The 24,506-nt window shown below is 42.8% G+C and overlaps 2 protein-coding genes across 3 annotated transcripts; both read left to right on the forward strand.

Annotated features, from left to right (window-relative positions):
• Window positions 1-309: 309 nt before the first annotated feature.
• Window positions 310-20,513, forward strand: LOC6619915 (breast carcinoma-amplified sequence 3 homolog). 2 transcript variants are annotated; one of them, XM_032726378.1, is made up of 8 exons: window positions 310-1,438; window positions 6,563-7,758; window positions 8,069-8,372; window positions 8,437-9,367; window positions 9,435-9,741; window positions 9,816-10,066; window positions 10,133-10,285; window positions 12,805-17,741. In XM_032726378.1, exons 2-8 carry the CDS (start codon window positions 6,887-6,889, stop codon window positions 16,185-16,187), a joined length of 6,201 nt encoding a protein of 2,066 aa, XP_032582269.1. In that variant the 5' UTR covers window positions 310-1,438; window positions 6,563-6,886; the 3' UTR covers window positions 16,188-17,741. The 2 variants fall into 2 exon arrangements, with proteins under 2 accessions (XP_032582269.1, XP_002044127.1); XM_002044091.2 differs by lacking the exon at window positions 12,805-17,741 and adding an exon at window positions 17,978-20,513 and having other exon boundaries at window positions 314-1,438.
• Window positions 20,514-21,950: 1,437 nt separating this feature from the next.
• LOC6619916 (probable cytochrome P450 28c1) lies at window positions 21,951-24,359 on the forward strand. The gene is made up of 5 exons (XM_002044092.2): window positions 21,951-22,153; window positions 22,224-22,569; window positions 22,628-23,038; window positions 23,093-23,216; window positions 23,276-24,359. Exons 1-5 carry the CDS (start codon window positions 21,966-21,968, stop codon window positions 23,722-23,724), a joined length of 1,518 nt encoding a protein of 505 aa, XP_002044128.1. The 5' UTR covers window positions 21,951-21,965; the 3' UTR covers window positions 23,725-24,359.
• Window positions 24,360-24,506: the final 147 nt, after the last annotated feature.

Genomic DNA, 24,506 nt, shown 5'->3' on the forward strand with positions numbered 1-24,506 from the left:
ATATACTAAATAATACTACAAAAGCTCAAATTTGAAAATGAAAAAAAATACTAATTAAAATATTTATTCAATAATTCGATCTTGAAAGTATACGTTTTTTTCAGAGCATATGGTGTTTTGTTTTTATAGTTAAAAAGACGTTTATTACCAAAACAGCTTGATATGAATAGCTATATCAAGCTGTTTTGGTAATATTTTAAATTAATTGACGGCAACTAGAATAATCCGTTACACAGTCGTACACTCAAATACAAAGTTGCATTATAAAATTTGGTATTTCATGTTACAGCTGCCACGGTCACACTGGCATAGCACCAGAAACCAAAAGAGCGAGACAAAAAACAAAGACAGAAACAGCGCAGCAACCAAAATAATAACAATTAATAATACTAAGTGCCCGCTAAAGATATTGCACGAATAAAGGCAAACGCTCGCCAGCAGTCAGACCAGCTAGTACTAGTTTTTTTCCCTTTCGTTCTGGCAACAGTCTCTCTTGGTTATTTTATTTTTTTCTGTTGCGACGCATAAATCGTCTCTTAATCGATATATACATATATATATATATATATATATAGACCTATATATATAAGTTAACGGGAGAGTACGAAAACAAGGCGAACGTTTTGCAGATTTAATGTCGCAGTTACTTTTTGTGCAGCAAAAACAACAGTATTGGCAGTAAGCGACAGCAGCAGCAACAACAACAACGATAACAATAACAAAATCATAAACGAAAAAGGACGAAAAGGAAACTTAAGTAAAACGTACGACGCAGCGCAGTCGTTGTGTCTGTATTGGTGCGTGTGCGTGAGTTTGTGAACGCGAGTGGAAGTGAGCCAGCAATAGGGCTCTGCGTCGACGGCGGCAGCGGCAGAGGAAGACGAAGAAGAAACATACAAAAAATAGTTCAGTTTTTTTCAAACAAAACTCGAGCTCCGCAGTTGAGAATTTGCTGCGCGTCTCGAAAAAGCTTGTAATAATTAGTAGACGCCCAATATTAAGCAACAACAGTTGGAGGGCGTGGCAAATCATAATAATAAGAAGCACATAAACACAACATAAGGGGGAGACGGAGCGAAAGAGAGAGAAAGAGCAAGACGCAATTGGAGATTTTGTTGCTGCTGCTGCCGCCTGCAACAACCAAAGATAATAATAAAGAGGAGCTCTAAACAAGAACCAAGAACAACAACAGCAACAACTGACAAAAAGCACACACCATAAAGGAAATCAACAACAAAACCTAAAGCGAGAAAGAGAGACCAAGTGAGAAAGAGTAGGAGAGCGAGCAGCTGAAACATATGATTTTTGTTTGTGTTGTTGTTTTTGCGCGCGCTCTGCGGAACGTGTGAGAAAAGTGGAACGAGCGAAACGAGTGGCAGTGTTGTTGTGTTTCAGCTGCTGCTGATTCAACCAGCGAACAGCAACAACAACGCAAGTGGTAAGTTCTTCCTCTTCTTCTTCTAGTTGTTTTTGTTTGACGCGCAAAAAAAAAATTGAAAACGAAAAGGAAAGAAAATGGTGTATATATGTGTACGGATATGAAAAATCAAATCCTCTATTTATGCAACTATTTGTTTATTGTTGCTCTGTCGAAATCACAGACGTGTAAGTTGTGCAAACAAAGAGCCAAGAATAGAGCGAAATAAATGGGGAAGCGAAGCAGTGGAAAGAGAAGGAGAGAGCAGAAATTGTACCACCAAGTATTTGCTGTTATTTAAATGTCAAAAGTAGTGGAAATTTTGTTTTGGCTGTGACGCGAAAAAAAACAATATTTCAAAACACAAACAATGAAGGAAAAAAAATCACACAGATACATTCACCCACGTATATATATGTGTGTTTATGTGCGCATTAGACGGCCAACAACAAAGCAGTGGAATCAAAACGAACTGATAGTGGAACACATTTGGGCAAAGTGTGCTAAAAGTGAGAAACCTGTCATAGAAAATAGAAAGCTATTTACCATAATTTGACAAGGACAAATATTATATTTTACTGCTTAACTTTAACACAGTTTTCTTTTTAATCTACAATCTCATTGCACTAAAACTTTTACTTCAAATACAATATGTGTTCATTTTTATGTTCCACTGTGCGACGCTGCAAGGCAAAGAGAGAGAGAGAGAGAGATTGAGAGAGAAATAAAGATCTTAGCTGCAAAAGAGAGGACAGCAACAAAATTTCGTTGCAGCTGAGTTGCTGAAAAATGCGTTTGTGTGTGCATTCAAGTGCAACTGGCTGTGGTTAGAGGTTTGTTTTCGTTTTCGGCTCTCTTCTTCGCCATCTCTCTCTGTCCCACTCACTTTTCGACTTCTGTATATATTTTGATAATTGCTCTGCTTTTGCCTCTTTGTTTTCCAGCTGAATTCGAGGGCAAAAGCAAGAACAGCAAAATGATGTCGTGTAATCAAAGAATAACAAAAATATTTGGATGGCACAAATTGTTTTGGCTTCATTTACAAAATTTAAAACGCACATTAAAAGTGACATTTTTCAATTGCCACCACCGCTGCTCTTCTTCATTCCGCTTCATCACTGTTTGCACCCCACTTTACCCCTGGTCCCGTCTGTGATTTTACCTAATAGAAATGTTTGCCAAAAAATCGCCCAATGTTTGTCCGAGTTGAAAATAAGCATTGCCATTGAAAAAAAGCAGAAACACAGAAGTAGAGAAACAAAACAGTAAAAGCGAAAATGGCATTCCGCCTGTCAGCACTACAGTATTACTTACTTTCGAAATTTCTAATTTTAATTGACAGTAATTTTACTGACAGTAAACGAAAAATGCACTGAAATCAAAAACTATGTAATAAAATACTGGCTCTGTAATTGCCTTATTATTTTTTAATTACCATAAAAATATCTTTGCTTTAAACTGTTCATCTTGAAGGGATTTTACTGTGCTAGTATGGCCTATGGGCTAGTTTTATCTGCTCTAGACCAAGAGGTTCCTTTGTTCGCATCCAAGGACTGCCAAAGGTTGAGGGACGTGGACGGAAGCCCATGTGCCTTATCATCTGGTGAGGTGTATATGGGGGCGTGTGTGACTGATATACGTATGCATATGTACATATGTATTTTACGTTAATCTGCATCAATAGGAATTATTTCGCCCGTCGTAATCAAGTAAAAATAATCAGCTGTGTGTGGGTTGATGAACTTGTGCTATTAAAAAAAAAATCTGTTTCACAAATACTTTATAAAGTTGCTATGTACATATGTACGTATGTAGAACTCGGGAGAATAAGCACTCCAAAATATAATAGTAACCAGGAGATAGATATTTATTTGTATAATTTAAAACAGGTATTTCTCAGCTCAAAATTGCTCATAGCCTAAAAACACGTTTAATTATTAGAACTGGTGAAATTAGTTGTCTAATATCTAAACGGTGTGTCGGTGTGTGATGTTTTTGAGAGGCGATGAATAGTAAGACTGCAGGGACCTGTTCGCGAACTGCAATTGTGTGCGAGAGAGCTGTCGTTGTATGTTCTTAGCCAATTGTAAAAGGAAAGCGAAAGACTTGCTGAGATTTTGTCAAGTGGCTTTTGGCACTGAGCAGCATAAACAATGGGGCTTCCAATGCAAAAAAAAAAATCATGTCTCTCTTTGCATTTCAGCGGTACGATGGAATTGCATTGGGCCTGACACTCGTTTATGCGTAGGCCGAGTTCCTGTTTGAACTTGCTCTGGAATTGATCGAGTGTCAAGGATGCGTGTAAACTAATTCGAGGCCAGGTGCAGTCTTACCTCCATATAAAGAATATCAGTTAACCAAACAACCTAGCAAGTCAAGATAGGAAATGCAACATGCTCAAAAGCACATCAAATAATCTGAACAATCATTTAAATGATTAAACAAAAAGCAACGATCTTGGAACTCAAAATAAATATTGAGTACAGATATACAAATCCATATATGAAATTACTATTTTGCTGACCTACATTTTTGATGCTGCCTTTGTTTCGGAAGTTTGACTGTATCAACATTGAGGGGTCTGTCTCTAGCTCCCTCACTCTTCACTCTGTCTGCGAATTAATGCCGTTTGGATGCCTATTGCTAAACAAAGACAAATGCGTTACTTATGGTCGTCGTGTGTGTGTGTGGAAGCGAGCGAGAAACAGCGAGGGGGTGGTCGATTGTCTCTCTTTTGCTCGCTAGTATGTCGCTTTTAGGTTTGTGTGACATTGCACGTTCCTATTTCAGTTATTGTTTTTGTTGTTGTTTGTGTTGCGCGTGTGCCAAGCCAATTGAGGAATGCAGTGATGCAGCTGCACTCCTTCCACTCTCCCGATTCTGTGGGGGAGCTTAACCCTTGGTTCCCTTTTGAACCCACCACCACCCCCTTGGTCCTGACATTCCGTTTGGGAATTTCAAGTGCTCTAGAGCAATGTGTGCCCCATCTCTCGAAATTCCTCACTGGATTTCGCAATTTTAACAAGCGGTTAATTGAATCATTACGCCTTTACAACACGACTTCGTGCCTTATCATTTGTTAATTCCAATACGGAATACTATAGACGCATATAGCTGTGGTAATTACCTCATTTCTATCTATATGTGGCGAAATACCCGTTTAATCAATTGCCACCACACGTGGAAAAGTTTTGCCAACTGCATATATTCATTATGCATTTTATATGATCAGTCATCATCGATAGGGATCGTTCACCCAACGTCCTTGGAATGGGTTAAATGGTAATTGAATCTGCGAAATGGTTTAAGAGGTAAAGAAAAATTTTTTAAAATTATAATAAGATGATTAAATTAGCTGCGAAGCTTAAAACTGCTTGGAAATAAAAAGTAAAGATAAAAGAGAAATGATTTTCTACGCAGGCTCACAAGGGTTAATGTGTTTTCCTTTCTTGGACATTTGGAAAATGGGAAATGGAGAAGAGATCTTAGGCTTGGCTTAAACGGTTATTTCCAACAAGAAGGGAAAACGAAACGGAGAGAAGAACAAGCTCATTGCGAGCTTCTTTGTGGTTTGCATATTGCGTTTTGCTGGCGAATTTGAGGTGAAAAGCAGCAGAAAACCCAAACTAGAAGCTAAAAGCTAAAGCAAATGGCTAAAGATTTCTTCGTGACTTTGAGGCTTGTTGTTGTGGTTTGAAGCTAGCTTTTCTTTTCTTACGTTTTTACAAAATTTACAAATTTTGTTTTATTTTTTGCGCTGTTTATTTATTTTTTCGATACCTCCTATATGTAAGCGTATTTTGTTGCTGCTTTATTGCACACAATTTTCACCCATGGAATTGAAATTGACAAACGTGGAGGAGATGGGCACAAAAAGCCAAAAAGCTAAATTTAAGTAAAAACAAGCGCAGCGAAGAAATACACGTAATGCGCTAATAAATTGGTAACAAGAGAGTGAAGAGGGGTCGGGGAATTGGGTGCAGTGGGTGGGGGGTGGCACTGTCCAAAGATTAAAGCAATTTGATTGAGACAAAGGGAAACGGAACGAAATGGAATGACCAAAAGAAACTATGCAATGTGCGCATTAGGGTGGACCTCAACTCAATGTTCAATCATACATTTTATATCACGCATACGTAGTGTTGTCATTTTTAGGGAGCTTGTTTTGGAACGAGCTCGCCAATGGTGACCAATGGTTACCAATGGTAACGACACGTAATTTTTGGTTGAATGCTAAAAAACTAGTTTTAGTGTTAATTCTCGTATTTTTTGTAAGGTAAGGTAACATCATCAAAATTTGCGAAAAATTGCATAAAACTAAGATTTTCGAATTTGAATGCCAGTCGATTGGGAAATTAAATTCCCGAGTTCAACGATGTGTGTACAAATTACGATTTTTGGTCAAAATTATGTATTTTCATCATAACTTGTCTAAAAATCGACATAAAGTTGAAAGAATACCCTTTTTATGCAGCAAAATACCAATGCTAACGACCCCTAACATTTTTGGAAGGATTTAGAAAAATTAAATTTTTTGTGAATTTTCGATTTTGATAAGGCGTAAAATTTTGCAAAAAATTCGAAAAAAATAAAATTTCCAAATTTAAATGCCAAAGAATTGAAAATTTAATTACGAGTTCAACGGGATATTACAGTCCATATTTATACCAATATTTTAAATATTGCCGGAAAAAAACAATATTTTTCGGCGGAAAATCGGAAGTTCAAATATCTTTGGACGTATTTTTATTTTTTAGCTTGACAGCAAATACTTAAAATATTGCTTTGTTCAACCAATGTTTAATACGTTTACTGGGCGTAAAGGTATTTAATTTTTTTAATGATTAATCAAGTTACTTTCTGGTATCGCTTGTTTGTGCAACCTGTTTTTTGTGCATTTTAGGTTGTTTTGCTGTACTTGTACTTAGCGATGAATCAACCCACTTATACGAATAATAATGACTCGCAAAAGCGAACAAAAGGTTGGGCAGACTATCAACATAAGATCTTTAAACTATTGGTGCACAGTTCATTTTTCGAAAACTCGACCAAAGGTCGTTTGGGTTCACCCTAAAGAGAGTGGGACAGATGAATGTGAGAGATTGTTCAATTTGTTTATTTATTGTCTTTGCTTTCTATTTGCAGTTGACAACAAGAGAGCAAACGAGAGAGGGACAAAGAGAGAGCGAAACAGCTGGGCAAAAGAAGCAACCGATCAGACGCAGTGTCTCCATAGAAGGCAAACAAGAGAGAAAGAGAGTAGGCGAGAGAAGCTAGCGAGCGAGGCTGCCACCCGCCACCCACTGCCATCAGCCATCCACCATTTGCCACCCCCAGCCGGCCGCTGCCCATTGACCTCCAGTGTGGAGGCACTGCATCATTGGCAACAGCTGTGGTAGCAGCTGGAAGAGGAGCAATTCCGGCGGTCAGCAGTCACCACCGGCCATCCCCCCCAGCAGCCGCTGCATCATGTCCGCGGACTCGCCACGCCGTCATCCCTCTGGCGTGGTCGGTTCCGGCATTGGATTGGGCTCCGGATCCGGTACTGGCTTGGGCTCCGGCTCTGCCGGTGGCAGCAAATCGGGTGCCGCCGTGCCGGCCATTGTACCTCCGCAAACAGTGTCGGATCGATCGATCCTTGACTCGGCCATTGGTTTCATCAACGATGTGACGCTGGCCAATCAGCCGGTGCAAGATCCCAAGGACACGATCACCTGGGCCCGTTTCGAAACGTGTGCGGATGTAAGCGATCCACGTTTCGGTGATGACTGGGAACTGGAGGGAAATGCAGCGCCACCACTACTGCTGATTCTCGGCTACGGTCTGGGCGTCCAAGTGTGGGCCATACCAGCCAACGGCGAGGCGGTCGAGGTGCTATCCTGGCGTCACGGCGTCGTCACTGCGCTTCGTGTGCTGCCCACGCCGGCCACGGCTGTAGCTCTGGATGAGAATGGTCGCGCGGATGAGCCGGTCGATGCGTTTGCCGAGAAACGTCCCCTGGTGGCGTTCGTCGACGGAGGCAGTGCAGCGGCCAGTGGTCTACTGGCTGGCAGCTCGGGATTGGGTCTGGGTGGCGGCAGCGGAGGAGTCACAACAGTTGGCGGATCGGTTGGAGGTGTCGGTGGCATCGGCGTGTCGGCCGCTGCCCAATTCAGTGCCGTAAACTTCATGTCCCTCAAAACGGGTGTCCAGGTGAAGACGATCAAGTTCAAGAACGCCGTGCTGGACATCCAGGCCAATCGATCGGCGGTGGTCATCACGTTCCACGAACGGATAGCCGTGTTTGATGCCAGGACACTGGAGGACCGTCTCACTATTACCACCTGCTATCCCAGTCCGGGGTAAGTGAACTTTATTCCACGTTTAAAAGAATCCACATAATAAATTAGTTAAAATATAAGTTAATTATAACGCCTAATCATATCACATTAACTGAATGTGATAATGATTAATGATAATGAGGATCTAATGGACCTAGTTTTCATTACACGGTGACAGTGGATCATTTTAGATGGTCCATTAACTTTGATAGTGCCTCTTAGTTTTATTATAATTGGGTTTAAAAGTGATGATAGTTAGACTTAGTTGAAAATATTCACCGCTTGTGCTGCTGACGTGAACTTGTCTAATATTGATTGTCTTTCTTGGCAGGATCAACCCCAATCCTATTGCTCTGGGACCGCGCTGGCTGGCGTATGCGGAGCATAAACTGCTCCACTCCAAGCGCAGCGGCGGCGGATGCGATGGCGAGGGTGTCCCCAGCTACACGGCCACTGTTCTCAATGCGGCCAAATCCCTGAGCAAGGGACTGCGAGAGTTTGGTGAACAGGTGGCCGCCGGCCTAACGGGCACCACCGCCGGCAGCGGCGCCAGCTCCAAGAGCAGCAGCTTCGACTCGGCCAGCGGCGGTCCGGATGCCAAGCAGTCCGGTGTGGTCACCATCATCGATGTGAAGGTGCGTGAATGAATATTTATAGTGCCATACTCGATGCATAACTAATCATATTTTTGATTGGCAGCATCCGGTGAAGGACTACAGCCCCACGTCGGGTACTCCGTTGAGCTCCACAGCTGGCTCACAGGGCGGCGGCGATCCCATCGTTGCTCACTTTGTGGCCCACAGCGAGGCTCTGGTGGCCATGGAGTTCGACAGCTCCGGTATGCTGCTTCTCACCGCCGATCGACGCGGTCATGATTTCCACGTGTTTCGCGTACAACCGCATCCTGTCGGTCCCAGCCTGGCTGCCGTGCACCACCTGTACGTGCTACATCGCGGCGACACTAGCGCCAAGGTGCAGCACATTGGCTTCTCGCTGGACTCGCGCTGGGCTGCCGTGTCCACGTTGCGCGGCACCACCCACGTCTTCCCAATCACGCCCTACGGCGGCGCCATGGGCGTACGCACGCACACCTCGCTGCATGTGGTCAATAAGCTGTCCCGTTTCCACCGGAGCGCCGGCCTCGGAGCCGATGGACGCTCCAGTTCCCCGATCTCGCACTCGGAGAGCACGACGTTCGTGCAGTCACTGCAGCCGTATCATAATCCCACTTTGCCGCCGTATCCGCGGCCTTCGGTGGTGCAGCCGCTGGCCCAACTGCGCCAGCCCTTCACTCTAGGATCACCGCCAGGATCGGCGGGTCTGGGCGGTGGAGTGGGCGGCAGTGGAGTGATGGGCTCTGGCGTTAGTTCCGGCGGTCATGGAGTCGGTGTTGGTGTAGGCAGCAATAGCCAACGGCAACGACAACGCCTCTCCTCGCTGTCAGACGATAGCGGCAAACCACTGAGTGTCTGCTCCATCTTCGCCAAGTCGCGCTCCTGGCTGCTGGAGCCACCAATGGCGACGCGAGAGCAGCCGCATCGTGTCCAGCGCAAGGCGGTAGACTCGCTCTTCGTGATGGCCGGCCACGGGGCGCTCATCCAGTACGATCTGGACACGAAGCTAGCCTCACGTGAGTCACTCATTTAGCTTTTACGTAGCATCTACTGTATGGCACACAATCATCTTATCCATTGCAGATGTTGCCAAAGAGAAGATTTGTGATGACACGCCCATCGAGCTGGAGGTTGAGGCCCGCGCCCAGTGGAATCTGGGACGGCGCAAGGATGGATCTCAAGAAATCGCACCACCGCTGGGGCTGGACAATTGGCTGATTAAGGATCGCCATGCCAGCCTGCTGTTGGACAGCGCCCATCAATTCGACGATCCGGACGAGCGGACAGAAAGCTGGTTGGCCCAGGTGGAGATCATCACGCACGCTGGTCCCCACCGCCGCCTGTGGATGGGGCCGCAGTTCGTCTTCAAGAACTACAATACGCCCAGCGGGTGAGAAATAGTTGATTTGTTCGAGCGTAATATGTTGAGTGAAATCTAATCCGTATATGTCTATCCTCTAATAGTTCCAATCTGAACCACGTCGATGCAGAGGCTGTGGAAATTGGCGTGACCAAGACGACGACCACCACGTTGCCCTCGACGGCGGCTTCATCTGCCTTGGGATTGGGTACGGTGGGAGGCAAGGATCGGTCCAGTCCGCTCAATATGCCCCTAAGTGCAGCCACATCGGTGGGAGGAGCTGGTATTGGCAGTTCGGCGGTCACAGGACGCAGCGGTGCCGGTGTACCGGTTCTCATCGAGTCCGGGTCGTACAGTAAGTGGTGAAATCTTCTCTCAACGTACCAATGTACGAACTCTTATATATTCATGAACGAAACAGGCAGCATTGAGCAGAGTCCCAAGTTGATGGATCGCTTCCGACATGGTCACTTGGATTCGGATTATGGCCACGGCGATACACGCCTGAAGGAGGATTTGGCGGATGCCATGCGAGAATCGCCATCAACGGCAGCAGCTCGACGTGAGACTACCGGTAAGTGGCAGGCAAATCCTATATCGTCCTGGATAGATGTACACAAGAATTACGCATGTTGTGCAAGACAATTCGAATGTTAGCCGCTGATTCCGGGAATTAACTTGCTTGTGTGCTTCTGGACGGGATCATTGAAGCGGGTTAGCTCCCGGAATCAAAGGCATCCTCGTTGATCATTTGCCGATTCTCGATGTCTTCACAAATCTGTTTATTAATTGTTTACGTTCTATACAAACGTTTTATGTTCTCTTTCTACATTTTCGATTTTTGATTTGTATTTACGTTTTTGTTTTGGGAACACATATATTTATCTATTTATATATATATATATATATATATATATATATTTATGTTTTTTATTTCGAACGCTTTCAAAATGAAAATGTTTAATTCAAAATATTTTTGGTGGTCAAACATAAGAACAAAACAAAAAAAAAAGCTGTATTTTGATCTTGATTATGAAACACCACGAAATTGGCATTGGTTGTTGGTTGTTGATAATGATGATAAACTTTGATGATATGATGCTGATAATGATGATGTTATAGCCATCCCTCCCACCTCTCACCCTTGCATGTTCCTTTTACTCTACTTCAAACTCATTTCACCAAGCTTTCTCCTCATTCTCCATCCATTCACATTTCCCTCCTTTATCTGTGTGTGTGTGTGTATATGAGTGTGTGTATTGGAGTGTTTTTGTGGTGTAAGTGTGTTGGTAATTTTTTTAAACTTTAGTTGTTGAAACTTTATTTTTCTAGCCGGAAACAAAACTCACTTAACCAAATTATTAATGAACTTATCTTTGGTGTTTTTGTCTAGCCCTAAAATGAGATACCACTAAAATTAATCTATTTCTATTTTATTGACAACTAAATTTAAGCTAACAACATTTTTGCCACAGCAGTGTCCACTATCTAAACGAAAATATAAACCCACAAAACCATACCCCCAAAAAGAATTCTTCTGCAACACCTTATATACACATCTACTTTTGCCCCATTGGTCGCTGTTAATCCTGTCGAGCACTTAAACCCTTGGAATTTGGTCGGACGGATCGGGTGGAATGTATGGAGTTATATATCCTCGATCTTGTCTGATTTTCCTAATGAAAATTTGAACGCTTTTCCCAACACAAAGCAGCACAGTATTTCCATTTTCTTCTTCTCCACCACAGACTTCTGATCCTATTTTACTTTTCCACACTTGATTTCCCCATTAATCTTTTTTTTTCAGTTGCAAGCTTTATTTTAAAAATTTTACTCACCACAAAAGTTTTTTCAACACACTTTTTTACAAGCTAAACTATCCATTCACTTTCCATTTTTTGTAATTTTACCCGTAAAGTAAAAGTTACAAAGAGATTATATTCTGTTCTGTCCGTATCTTTTTTCGCTTGTCCTTCTGCATAATTGTCTGTTGGTATAAACTTCTTAAAAATACCGACAGATAACGCTCTTTTCTGCGAGTTTTTCGAAAAAGTACATTTATTTTCAAATTTATTACCAATGCAACGGGTATCAGATAGTCGAGCATTCGACTATTGCGTTTCTTCATAACTGCACATTGATTCCTAACTTTTCATCACACGTCTGCATTTTTTATCACATGCATTTTCACCATTGTACTTTGCTGCTTCCCCTTCCTTTTCTACTGCTTCACTCCACTTATGGGCGACTATTTTTCGTCCCTTGTCTCTTGTGATTCGTTTGATGCACTTAAAAATTTGTGTTCCTTAAAAAAAAAGAAGAAAAGAAAAATTGTGAACCGAAAGTTTCATTGCACGTGCGAGTGAGAAAGCATTAGAGTGATTGGGGCGAGTGAGATGGAAAGAGGGAGAAAGCAAGGGGAGAGAGAGAGAGAACGGTGGAGAGGAAAGAGCACATTAATCTACATGAATCTCTTAATAAAAAGCCAAAGCCATAAAAATTTCGAAAACGCAATTCAAAATTCACGATTAAACTATTTCCAGTTTCGTTATTACTTCCCCAAATTCAATGTCACGCTATTTTCTTAACTTTATTTTTAAATTATTTTCGTTTTCACACTAAAACAAAACAAACAAACAAAAAAAAAAAGACAGTTAAAAATTGATTTTCGTTTTTCATTTTTTAGTTGCCCAATACAAATATATATATTTACAAATTTATATATTTTTCTGTTTCACGTTCGATTTTTCCTTTTTTGTTTTGAGTGTTTTCCGCTTCCTTTTCAATCGATCAACTGCTCGAGAAAAACAAGTTTTAATAGCGCCTACTGCCAATAATGCATTACAAGCTTAGCTTAAATGTTACAAAATATGTAGATCAAACAGATGCTGAAATGTATTTTCCAATTAAACATTTTCAAAACTTCGAATCAGTATCGAAATCAGTATCAAAATTCGCCTTTGGCTTTTTGTTTTTTGTTTCTTGTACGAACAAAACTGCGCTTTTCTCATAATTTGTTTTCTCTTCTATTTCTCTTTTTTCTCCGCTCTGTGTTCTGTGTCCTGTGCCCCAACGTTGTTGACCCGCCTCCAGTTGCAACTGTTGATCAGGCAGCTCCCCCGTGTGGCGATCACCTGGCTACCGGTGCCTCGCCAGCTTCAGCGGATCTTCTGGCTGCCGGCGCCGGAGGAAGTGCTTCCTCGAATTGTGATAATGCCTGCTATTACGATGCACTCGCCGAGCACGAGAGTCTCAATGATCCGGACGAGGTGGTGGAGGATCAGCATCCAGATACAGAGACGCATTTGCACTCAATGGACTCCATTTCAGCTCTGGCATCCGTTCTGCCCAACATCTGTAGCTATTCGCGTGTGGAGAAAATGGTCAATCCGCTGGGCACAGTGACGGATCTAAATGCTGGCATCTCCGGTGAACTGCAGACGGATATGCTGGACGAGGTGGTCGGCCAACTGGCCGCCGAGGATACGGTCATCCATGAGAATTGCGATGAGGCTCTGTTCCGGCCAGTGGTGGCCATCTTTTGCAGTGATCCGGCTGAGAGACAAAAGCTCCTTCAAAAGGATCAGCAGACGGAAGAAGCGACAGCATCGGAACTGGAACGCGAACAGGCCAGTTGCCAAACGCCCGTTGTGTTGGTCAATAAGTTGGTTGTACCGGTGATTGCCAAGGAGGTGGACGAGGTGCTTGTCCAGAAGGAGAAGCAAAAGTCCCAGAAGCAATCGCACAAGGCACAGCAGCAACAACAGAAAACCCTAAGATCCCTGGCTGCCGCCGAGGATGCGGCACAGGCGCAGAAATTCGCAGAGCTTTCAAATCTCAACAAGCCCAAGGGCAACAGCAACAACAATAAAACTGCCAGCCAGAAGAGTGGTAGTGGAACGTCCGAGGATGAGACCACCACTATCACACTCGCCAAATCAGCGAAGAAGGCCAAGAATAACAAGCAAAAGACCAGCGCAAAAGTCAGCGAAATGAAGCCAGAGCAGACGAATCTGGACGAGAAGAAGGTTGCTGTCGAGAAAGAGGAAAACGAAGAGAGGGCTTTACCGGTGGTCAAGGAAACCACCAATAAGGAGGATTCGGATGCAGAGTCTGATCATGCAGATAGTCTGCTGGCCAACAAGAGCAGCATTGCGGCCGTCATGGTGAGCAGTGCCAGTGCCCAGGGATTAAGTTTGCACGTGGAGATGAGTGCGCCGGATGCGGAGCAAGACGAAGATGAAGAGATAGAAGAGCTCGAGGAGGAGCCACCCAAAACAATGTCTAAAGACAACAAGAAGAAGCAAAAACCAGGAGATGCAGTAGCAACCATGACAATCGACAAGGAGAAAGAAAAAGCCAAGGAGAAGGAGCTGAAGCTAAAGGAGAAAGAACGGGAAGCCAAGCTTCAGGAGAAAGAAAAAGAAGAAAGGCTTAAACTGAAGGAAAGAGAGGAGAACCTTCGGATGGAACGAGAGGAAAAGCTTAAGGAAGAGAAGATCAAGGAGAAGGAACGAGAGGAGAAGTTGAAAGAAGAAAAGATCAAGGAGAAGCAAAGAGAGGAAAAACTAAAGGAGGAGAAGCTTAAGGAAAAGGAACGAGAAGAAAGGATCAAGGAAAAAGAACGCGAAGAAAAGGCTAAGGAGAAGCAACGAGAAGAAAAGCTAAGGGAGGAAAAGATCAAGGAAAAGGAGAGGGAGGAAAAACTCAAGGAGAAGCTAAGGGTAGAGAAGGAGAAGGAGAAAGAAGAAAAGCTCCGAAAAGAGCGTGAAGAAAAAATGAAGGAAAAGGAACGAGAAGAGAAAAACAAGGAGAAGGAGCGAGTTGAAAAGATCAAGGAGAAGGAACGAGAAGAAAAGCTAAAGAAAGAAAAGGAGGAAAAGCTCAAGGTGACGGAAGAGCTGCTCAAGAAAAAGGAGAAGGAGGAAAAGGAGAGAGAAGAAAAGCTCAAGGAAAAGGAAAGGCAAGAGAAGCTCAAGGAGAAAGAACGGGAAGAGAAGCTCAAAAAGGAAACGGAAGAGAGACAACGAGAAAAGGAAAGGGAGGAGAAGCTAAAAGAGAAAGAGAAGGCTGAAAAGCTTAAAGACCTGGAAAAAGAAGCAAAGCTAAAGGAAAAGGAAGAACAGCTCAAGGAGAAGGAAAAGGAGGTTAAAATCAAGGAGAAGAAGGAGAAAGACAAGGTCAAGGAGAAGGAGAAGTCCCTAGAAAGCGAAAAGCTCCTCATCTCGGCAACCGTTAGCAATCCATGGAGGCGAGTCGTCGAGGATGCTCCACCCAAACTGCCTGCGGTTCAGGACTTTCCCAGTCTTGGCAAGAAACCCACTAAAGCGAGTCCGGAGAAGAAGCGGGATGAAAAACTGCTGCCTGGACTGACTACTCCCCCCAAAGAGGTGAACGACACCTTTGAGGACTTCTTGAGCGGCTTAAAGCCACTGGAGGCCTTGCCACCTCTTCCTGCTCTCGAACCCCTGGAGGTTAAGGAGGACTCGAAAAAGGAAACTGTCAGTCTAATCAACTTTGAAAGTCCGTTGCAGGAGACAGCATCCATACCGCGGAAGATTTCCCCACCGCCACGTGGTTTCACCGAACAGAATTTGATCCTCGCCTTGTGCGGTTCCCTGCACTATGAAAATGAACAGGAACGGATCCGGGAAACGGAGGCAGAGGTGCAGCCTGAGGTGGTAACTACACTGGAACCGGTATACATTACCCTGGATACGATGGCCCTGCAGAAATCCACCTCTACATCGAATAACTCATCCGGATCTGAGGAGATTGTCGTCATGGAGGAACCCGTAAAGAAGCTGAGCAAGAAGCACAAGCGACTGAAGCAGCTCCAACTGCAGCAGCAGCAGCAGCAAAGGGAGCGGGAACCGGACGACGAGGAGCTGCGTCCCCTGATCAGCATCAGCATGTGCGATTCCCAGCTGGACGTGCCGGATATACCAGTCAGGGCCATGCCCGACGACGATGAGGGAGTCGAGGAGGAGCCCAAGACGGAGCCGGAGCAATCACTGCCCGAGGATCTGCTGCACTTTGGCAGCAGTGGAGTGGCCACCAATGCCACTACAACGGACAGCGAGGGACCGGTGCCGGCCACCACATCCGATGATAATGTGGTGTACGGCTCCTCCAGCACAACCAATGCCGCACCGCACAAGCTGAAGACCAAGAAGCTGGAGCACAAGATCAATCTGATAGCGGCCATCGAGGCGGCCACCTCCTCGTCCACATCCTCGGCGGAGGAGAGCAGTGTGGAGACGACGGTACATCCAGATCCTACGGGCCTCGGTCTGGGCATTGGCCTGCAATCCCATTCGCCGGTCGCTGCAGTCGGTGCTGGAAGCTCGACCACGGGTGCCGCTACAACTGCATCTTTGCCCGCTGCCGGTGGCGTTACCTCTGTGGGATTGGCCGTAGGCGTGGCCAGCCCACCGAGTGCCACAAAGAAGAAGACGAAGCGCCGGAAGAGATAAGAATTAGCGATCTGTTTGCTGTGCGTCTTTAGCCTGGTGGTGCTGTGGCATCTGTACGCCGCCAATCGACAGGATGGAGCACCCACTGCCCATGCGCTCCAACAACAGCAGCAGCAGCAGCCGCAACAGCCGCTGCAGCCGCCGCCACCGGATCATCCACCACCATCGGAGGAGCCAGGTCCAGCCATTTTTCAGCCCAATCCCATGCTAAAGCAGGAGGAAGTTGAGCAGCCGGTGGGCAGAACCAGAGCCAAGTAGAAGAGCAATGGACGCCAAGCAAACGAGTGCAGGAGGTCACAACTGTGAGCTCCACACAAGAGATTCGCAAAACTATATACATGAGATGGAGATGGCAACCACGACATGATGATGACTCTAGATTCTTAGATTTGTAGCTGAGTGCAAAAAAAGTATATCATTTCAGTAACCGCGAAACAAAAAGAAAACCAACAAAAAACAAAACAAAACACAAAACTCTGCAAAAAAATTGTGATTTATCGAAAAGAAAAACAACAAGTTAGTTATAATGCATAATTTAAAGCGAAACGAAACATAAACAAAAAAAAAAAAACAAAACGACTGTAGCTACTCGTTTAGACAAAAAACATAAAAGAATTAAGGAAAAGCGACAAAAATATTTAAATACTAACCGATTTTTAAGTGCAAAGTTATATTGTTAGCTATACATCTCTAGAAATTAAAAGTATAACAATATATATATATATAAACCAGACACACACATATATATATACATACATATATATATAATATATTGAAAAAGGCCTAAAAGTAAAAACAAACTAATTAATGCTCTCCAATTGTACATAAAAGGCGCCCGAAAATCCACTCAGTGTGGAAATCGAAATTTGTAAAATTGATATCCTGCCCCTTAGCTAACACACACACACACACACACACTATACACACACACATGCAGCTAAAGCTTGCAGGACACACAGTTGGAATTCAATGGTTAAATAGTAATATTCCGACCCATAAATGGGTGGTATTCAATAGAACGAACGACTTTTCCCCCAAACAAAACTACATTTTCCTGCCCAAGAAGCAAACTGCGTGTAAGAACTACTGCAAAGCGACTAATGACTAAACTATGTGGATTATAATACTAATTGTCCAATGTCACAATTGTTTAAACTCGTTTTCTAGGCTTTGCTTTTGTTAAGTTTTCTCCATACTCGTTCAAGTTTCATATAGATCCTCCCAAACTCAAGGTCTCTTTTTTAAATCCTATTTTTTTTTTTTGTTTGTTAATTTATTCATTTTATTTGAAATGGTCTCTGTTTTGTTTTTATTTCGTTTTAATTTCGTAATATGTTCTGTTTCTTGAAAAGATTGTAAAAAGTGAGGAAATCAATTGTTTTCTGTATATAAATATATGTATATCGTATAAAAATTACATCTAACTCGCAGTATTTATGATTTACGTTTGAGAGATGGATGAAAAAAGGAGGCAAGGAAATCGCTAAACACTAAAATTTAATTTAATTAAATGATGTATGATTAAATAAATGCAATTTTAGTTAAAACAACAAATGTGGCCATCAAGTGTTGTTATTGGGAATCGGAAACATGATTTTTGCAGCGATTTGGAATAAATTTCCAGTACTTTCAGTTAATATAAATGCATGACAAACCTATTTTAGATTTGAAATCTTAAAAAGATTAATTTTTAGATGTTTTTATAACCAATTTCTTATGCTGCGTATCCTTTAGATACATTCAAAAATGAAAAATCATAAACTTATGTGCATTGTATGTATATTTTGTAGGCAACTATTTTACCACGGATCAGCTGGATGGCTTGGCTCTGAACAACAACAATAACATCAACAACAACATAATCCCAACCAAAGACAACCCGAATCCCAATCCCAATACCAATACCAATCCGAATGCGATCCCGAGCAGCAACAAGGTCCAGAAAGCGGAGGTCGCCGATGCCGGAGACTATCCCATTCGGCATTCGTACGGCGATCACGGCGAACTGTCGACGGTGGTGAACATCGAGGTGTTCGACGACCAGCTGAGCATGAGCAGCATCAGCACCAACAGTCGCCTCTCCCTGGAGGGACCGCCATCGCAATCGTCGCCGCCGCTTAGCCTGACCAACGGCCTGATGGACACCAATCTGATGCACTTCAGCGAGAGTGCGCATGGCACTGGAGTGGCGCAGGCACATGCGCATGGAAGGGGTGCCAATCGCTACGAGGTGGACGACGACGAGGAGGAGGAGGAGGAGGAGCTGGATGAGGAGCCGGAGCCGGATGAGGATGAGCGGGAGGATCGCCCACTGGGCAGGCGGAATTTGTGAGAGTTAGTGCAGAGGGCGGGCCTGTTGGGTGGCCAGCTCCACCAGATGCGACGTATGTGCGCCCAGCTCTTTAGTGCGCACGCTGGCGAAGATTCCTAGACGAAGCTTTTGGTGCCGTTGGCTACACCCTGTATTCTCTGTAACTGCATATGCATCTGCAACTGCATCTGCCTCGGTATTTGTATCTGTATCTGTGTCTCCGACGAGCTAACGTAGATTAATTTTTTGCTTGTTTTGTTTAGTCCAAGTAGTCGATAGTCGATATATCCGGCAGCGTTTCTGTAGCCATTATACTTCCTATTATTTTTTTTTGATTCTGATTGATTCTGTTTTTTTGATTTCTACGAAAGAGAAGAATACGTACTTTCCCCGAGAGAACTAAAATGTGAAATGCCAATGCAATAAAAGTGAAAACAAAATCGTGTGAAAAGATATATAAGCATAAGAAATAGATCAGATCAGACCTCAGCTGAATGCCGTGATATTTAAAATAAAATTTAACAAAAACAAAGTGAAACGTTATGAAAGGAAATGAATTTAGGAGCGTAGAGCGAGCGAGAGGCGAAATACAGTACATTATTAAATATATATATATTAATAAATATATGTATGTATTCAGAGATCGAAAGGCGCATAAAGCAACCACAATGAACCACAAAATATGAATTATGTAATAGCATAATAATAGCTGCATCTACTTACCCTAGACTAAAGAAGAGCTCCTTTAAGCCCAAAATTCGCTTATTTTTCCAACTCTTATTTTATACCATAATTAAGTAGGAATTTAGTTTTATATACTTTTCTATTGTGAACCAATGAAGTCCAGTTTGAGAATTCACTCTGCGTTTAGTGACTAATGATTTATTTTTACGGATTTTCCTTACCAAATTTTGTGAAATGCACTGAAAATAGTTAACTGATTCCGAGTCCTGAATATTCTGCCTTCAGCATTCACAGTCTTGTTAATAATTCTTCGATGCGGAAACGAGAATTCATTCCAAAACAAATACAAAAAAAAAATAAATAAATCGCGCAATAAACATTAACGTAAAGTCCATAATATAAAGTTGCCCAAATAGATGAGAAAATTTAAACATATCCATTTACAGATATACATATAGTATAAATATTTCCACATTGGTGCATTAACGACAACCCAACAAAAGAAAAAAGAAACAAAAGTCTTGAGAGAACAGTTCAAACTTCATGGCAAAACATATATACTATATATATTTTTTTATAAACGTTGAACGAATGATCTACACATTTATATATTATAGATGAGCATACTAAGAGATCCCATCCCACAAATAATCAAAAATCAATCGCAGATAAGGAACGAGAATTTGCTTTTGTTGCCGCTTCATGTTTCCACCTAAATGTAAAAAGGGTAAAGATACAAAACTGAGGTCGCTGAAATCAAACATAGATACAAATAGCATACACACACACACACGCATACTGCTGGCCAGGTTGAGGTTGTGGATATAGAAGATTGAACATTTTATATAACAACATATTGAAGAGAGGAGATTGAAAGTTTTGTGCAAGGAGAAACCGAGAAGCATACAAATATTTTTTATACTTGCAACTGTCGTCTTCACTTTGTGTTTCGATTTTCAGCAACAAATTTTAGCCAACTAAGTCTACGGATATGATTTCGCATATATACACATATATACATATAGACATATAGATACACAAATTGGCAGACCATTTACTTAAAACCTATACCTAAATATATGAGTATATACATATATCTACGTTTATGTGGGCATCTTATCCCGATGTTCATTTCATGTCGTCGCATGTTTTTCCCCTTAGTTAATCGAAAATCAAACAAAAAAAAAGTCTATAAGAGAAAAATCACAAAAAAATCTATCTTTTTTAATTCATTTGTATAACCGAAAGTGTCATAGAATTCATTTGAGAGGTCGATTCTAGAATTGATTCCACCATATAATAATAATAAATGCATAAACTAAAAAACTCAACAACTATCGTTTTTCTCTGCAAGGATTTTGAGTATAATAATTCCCTTTAAAAAAGTGTTTTGTATATATTATTATATAATCCCTTGAAAGAACTAAAATTCGATTTAGAAATTGTATTTTCCAATGTTTTTCAATTACTTTACTTGGTAAAAAAAAAATGTATATTACGATGTGATATAATCATAGTTTTTGCTGCGATCGGTGGGTTGATTTCGAGGGAAAGGACTCAAATATTTAACCACTGCGCCGGGTACGTCGGACTTTCTTGGTTTTCTTGTCCTTGTTTTTCTTGGCACTATTTGCCAAAATCGAGGGTAAAACTTCTGTTCGTAATTGAAGCATTGTTGGAGCTGTGAGGCATTTTAATAATATCTTTTGCACTTGCGATTTTGTTTGATAGTTCTGTTTCATTTTTGTAGGCAGTTTTTGAGAAAATGTTGGTTCTTATTATATAAGATATATGAATCTGATACAATATATCAGAATATATCATTAGGGATCTTCGCATATCTTGCAGACCAGCGGAATCATCACCTCAAAAGCTGGCCAAGATCTCTTCATGATGAGCTGGAGTCCATTGGATACGCTCTAGTCTCGAGATTCGACTGGCGAAACAATGTGAATGCCACTGACTAGTGGGCTCTTACACTTAATAGTGGGATCTACACTTAAAAACCACCCCTACCTATATATACCTATATATACCTGTATATACCAAAAGTAATCAAAAGTAACCAAAACTTTTTAATAAATATATAAAAAAAAATGTAATATCTATATTTGAATATATAATATAATATAATATATAATCTCGATTTCGCAGTTGATTGATTAGTTCACTAAGCTGACAAACAAGCAACCTCATCTAATGGCATTCGTCACAACGCAAATGGCACAGAAGATGGCAATCTGTCGCGATTCGAAATTGCAAGTGTTTTTCGCTGACGTTTTTCGAAAGAGAGAAATGCTTTGCTTGGAATTTTCTTCTTGCACGAGTCGTTGGTGAATAAATATTTACACTCAAATATGCGAATAAAAAGCAGCTCAACTAAACATTCGACAATGGCCTCTTTTGTTGAATTAAGTGTTCCGCGATTGTCTTGTGACTCTTGACTTTGCTTCGTTCAGGGTTGTCAGGTTGTTGGCAGTTACTTTCACTACCGCTGATCCTAACTTGCTTGTGACCTGTGACCTTTGCTTGAACACGTTCTTTGCTCGACTTCGAAATGCAGCTACTTAGTTGTTCTGATATAAGAGCAGTTCGCTGGTCAATTCGATAATGGCACCCCTCCTAAGTTCCAGCGACACGCAAACCCACATAAGATTAATGCAAAATGGGAAATAATAAGCACGCTACGGAGGAGATCCCCAATCTCCGCCGGTCTCCTTGTGCCCCCCAGATGCGCGTATCCGATTCAATTTCATACACTCAGTTTCGCTTACAACGTCGTCATGTTTGGATCGCTTCTACTGGGGATTGCCACCTTTCTGGGCGCGATCTACGCCTTTCTGGTGTCCAACTTTGGCCACTGGCGGCGGCGCGGAGTCACGGAGCCCAGAGCCCTTCCGCTCTTCGGTTCCTTTCCCAACATGATTTGGCCACGCCAGCACTTCACCATGGACATGCGCGATATCTATATGTGGGTATCCTCATATTTGAGTTGGGTTTTAGTGGATGAAATTACGACCTATACTATGTTTTCTTTGCAGGCATTACAGGAATACCCATAGCTATGTGGGCTGCTATCTGTTGCGTGCACCCAAGCTGCTCGTCCTGGAACCCCGCCTGATCTACGAGATCTATGTGAGCGCGTTCAGTCACTTCGAGAACAACGATGCCTCCCAGATGGTGGACATCGCCAAGGATCGCTTGGTCGCCCTCAATCCCTTCGTGCTCGAGGGCGAGGAGTGGCGCCACCAGCGGGCGGTCTTCTCCACCCTGCTGACCAATGGTCGCATACGGACCACTCATGCCATCATGCAGCGCGTCTGTCAGGATCTCTGTCAGTTCATTGCGATAAAGTCGGCTGGCGGCAAGGATCTGGACTGCATTGATGTGAGTATCACTTGAAACTTCTTCGAAAAGGATGCACTAGCTCGAGGTTCTTGTCCAGCTGGGTCTCCGCTTCACGGGTGAATCGCTGTTTGACTGCGTCCTGGGCATCCAAGCGCGCACCTTCACCGACAATCCACTGCCGGTTGTGCGGCAAAACCACGAGATGTCCGCCGAGAATCGAGGATTGGCCATTGCCGGCGCCGTCCGTGGCCTCTTCCCGAATCTTCCGCGCTGGTTGCGTCCCAAGGTCTTTCCCCGTTCCCACGATCTATTCTACAGCCAGATGATTAGCGAAGCTCTTCGCCTGCGCCGTTCCAAGCACCAGGATCGCAACGACTTCATCAACCATCTGCTCGAGATGCAGAGGGAATTGGATCTCAGCGAGGAGGACTTGGCCTCGCATGCCATGACCTTCATGTTCGACGGCCTGGACACCACCTCCAATAGCATTGCCCATTGTCTTCTGCTGGTAAGTTGCTTCCTCTTGTATTAGATATATTTCAACTCATAGATATCCACTTAGCTTGGTCGTAATCCAGATTGCCAGGGGCGTTTGTACGAGGAACTCCAGTTGGTCAATCCCGATGGTTATCTGCCAGATCTGGATGCGCTGATAGACCTGCCCTATCTGAGTGCCTGCTTTAATGGTGGGTCATGGGTCATGGAACATTGAAGTACCAAATATCACATCCATCTACCTATTCAGAAAGCTTACGAATCTATCCGGCTGGCGGCTGGGCATCAAAGACCTGCACAAAGGAGTACGAGCTCCGGGGTAGCCACCACTCGGAACCCCTCAGGCTGAGGCCCGGCGACAATGTGATGGTGCCCATCTACGCCCTGCACAATGATCCGGATCTGTATCCGGAACCGGATCTTTTCCGACCCGAAAGATTCCTGGACGGCGGTCTGAAAAACTGCAAACAGCAGGGTAGCTTTTTGGGTTTCGGGAACGGGCCACGTCAGTGTGTCGGGATGCGATTGGGTCTGGCCATGGCCAAGGCCGCACTGGCGGCCATTGTCCAGCGATTCGAGGTCCTGGTCAGTCCACGGACACTCAATGGCACAGAGTTAGATCCCCTGATCTTTGTGGGCGTCCACAAGGGCGGCATTTGGCTGCAGTTCGTCGCACGGGAAAATGTGACTAAGAAATAGATGGATCCATTAGTAAGTTCGAGAAAGAAGTTACAGCAGAAACACAAAAAAGGTTTAAGCTGTAGAAGGGGTTGAGTGCAGGAAAATTTAAACAACTATAAACTGAAACCTTTTAGTAAGTTTAAAAATATAATATTCTCGGCTAAATTCTATATTTCTAATTGTTTGCTACAAAAGATTTCAGTTTGATCTATTTTATTTTTTTTTTATATTTTTTTTACACATGGGGTTTCCCATCAACTTTTCAAAGACTTGTATTTTCTTTTCATCTCTGTATGGTTCATCAATGGAAATTAGAGTGGACCATCGCTTTTGTTAGGCTCAGGGTTTAGCTGCATTCAGTTGGGAATTATGTCATCGGGCGATGTCAAAACACTGGAATTATAATTCATCAAAAGGGCGGAGGTAATAAATGCATTCATACACTGAGAGAAAGTGGTGTAAACAGAATAATTAAATTAATTGTGTCGAATATTTATTCAAAATCATGTTAATTACCCCAAAGAAATCCTGAATTTTAATTCAAAATCATGTTAATTACCCTAAAAAAATCCTGAATATTAATTCAAATTAATATTAATTAACCAAAACAAATGATGGAGCATCTTAATAAATATTAATGATATTATTCACAATGGCGACAACATTTTCCCAATAACTTTAAATGAGTTACTTTCAAAATCATGTGGTTTTTTATGCCTACAATATTTGGTATTGAGTAAGGTGCGAATAATTGTCATCGTAGCACGAATAAACTGAAAAATGAAACGTGTAGGCCACAA

The sequence above is a fragment of the Drosophila sechellia genome, chromosome X (genome assembly GCF_004382195.2).
Source record: "Drosophila sechellia strain sech25 chromosome X, ASM438219v1, whole genome shotgun sequence".
In the NCBI taxonomy this organism is placed as follows: domain Eukaryota; kingdom Metazoa; phylum Arthropoda; class Insecta; order Diptera; family Drosophilidae; genus Drosophila; species Drosophila sechellia.

What these genes read in the sequence shown, in the direction of transcription:
- LOC6619915 (XM_032726378.1), top strand. Translation starts at nt 6,887, where the DNA reads ATGTCCGCGGACTCGCCACGCCGTCATCCCTCTGGCGTGGTCGGTTCC. An exon ending in ACCTGCTATCCCAGTCCGGG is followed by an intron (nt 7,759 to 8,068) that starts GTAAGTGAACTT and finishes CTTTCTTGGCAG; the next exon opens with GATCAACCCCAATCCTATTG. An exon ending in AGCTCGACGTGAGACTACCG is followed by an intron (nt 10,286 to 12,804) that starts GTAAGTGGCAGG and finishes ACCCGCCTCCAG; the next exon opens with TTGCAACTGTTGATCAGGCA.
- LOC6619916 (XM_002044092.2), top strand. Translation starts at nt 21,966, where the DNA reads ATGTTTGGATCGCTTCTACTGGGGATTGCCACCTTTCTGGGCGCGATC. An exon ending in GACATGCGCGATATCTATAT is followed by an intron (nt 22,154 to 22,223) that starts GTGGGTATCCTC and finishes TTTTCTTTGCAG; the next exon opens with GCATTACAGGAATACCCATA. An exon ending in AGGATCTGGACTGCATTGAT is followed by an intron (nt 22,570 to 22,627) that starts GTGAGTATCACT and finishes GTTCTTGTCCAG; the next exon opens with CTGGGTCTCCGCTTCACGGG.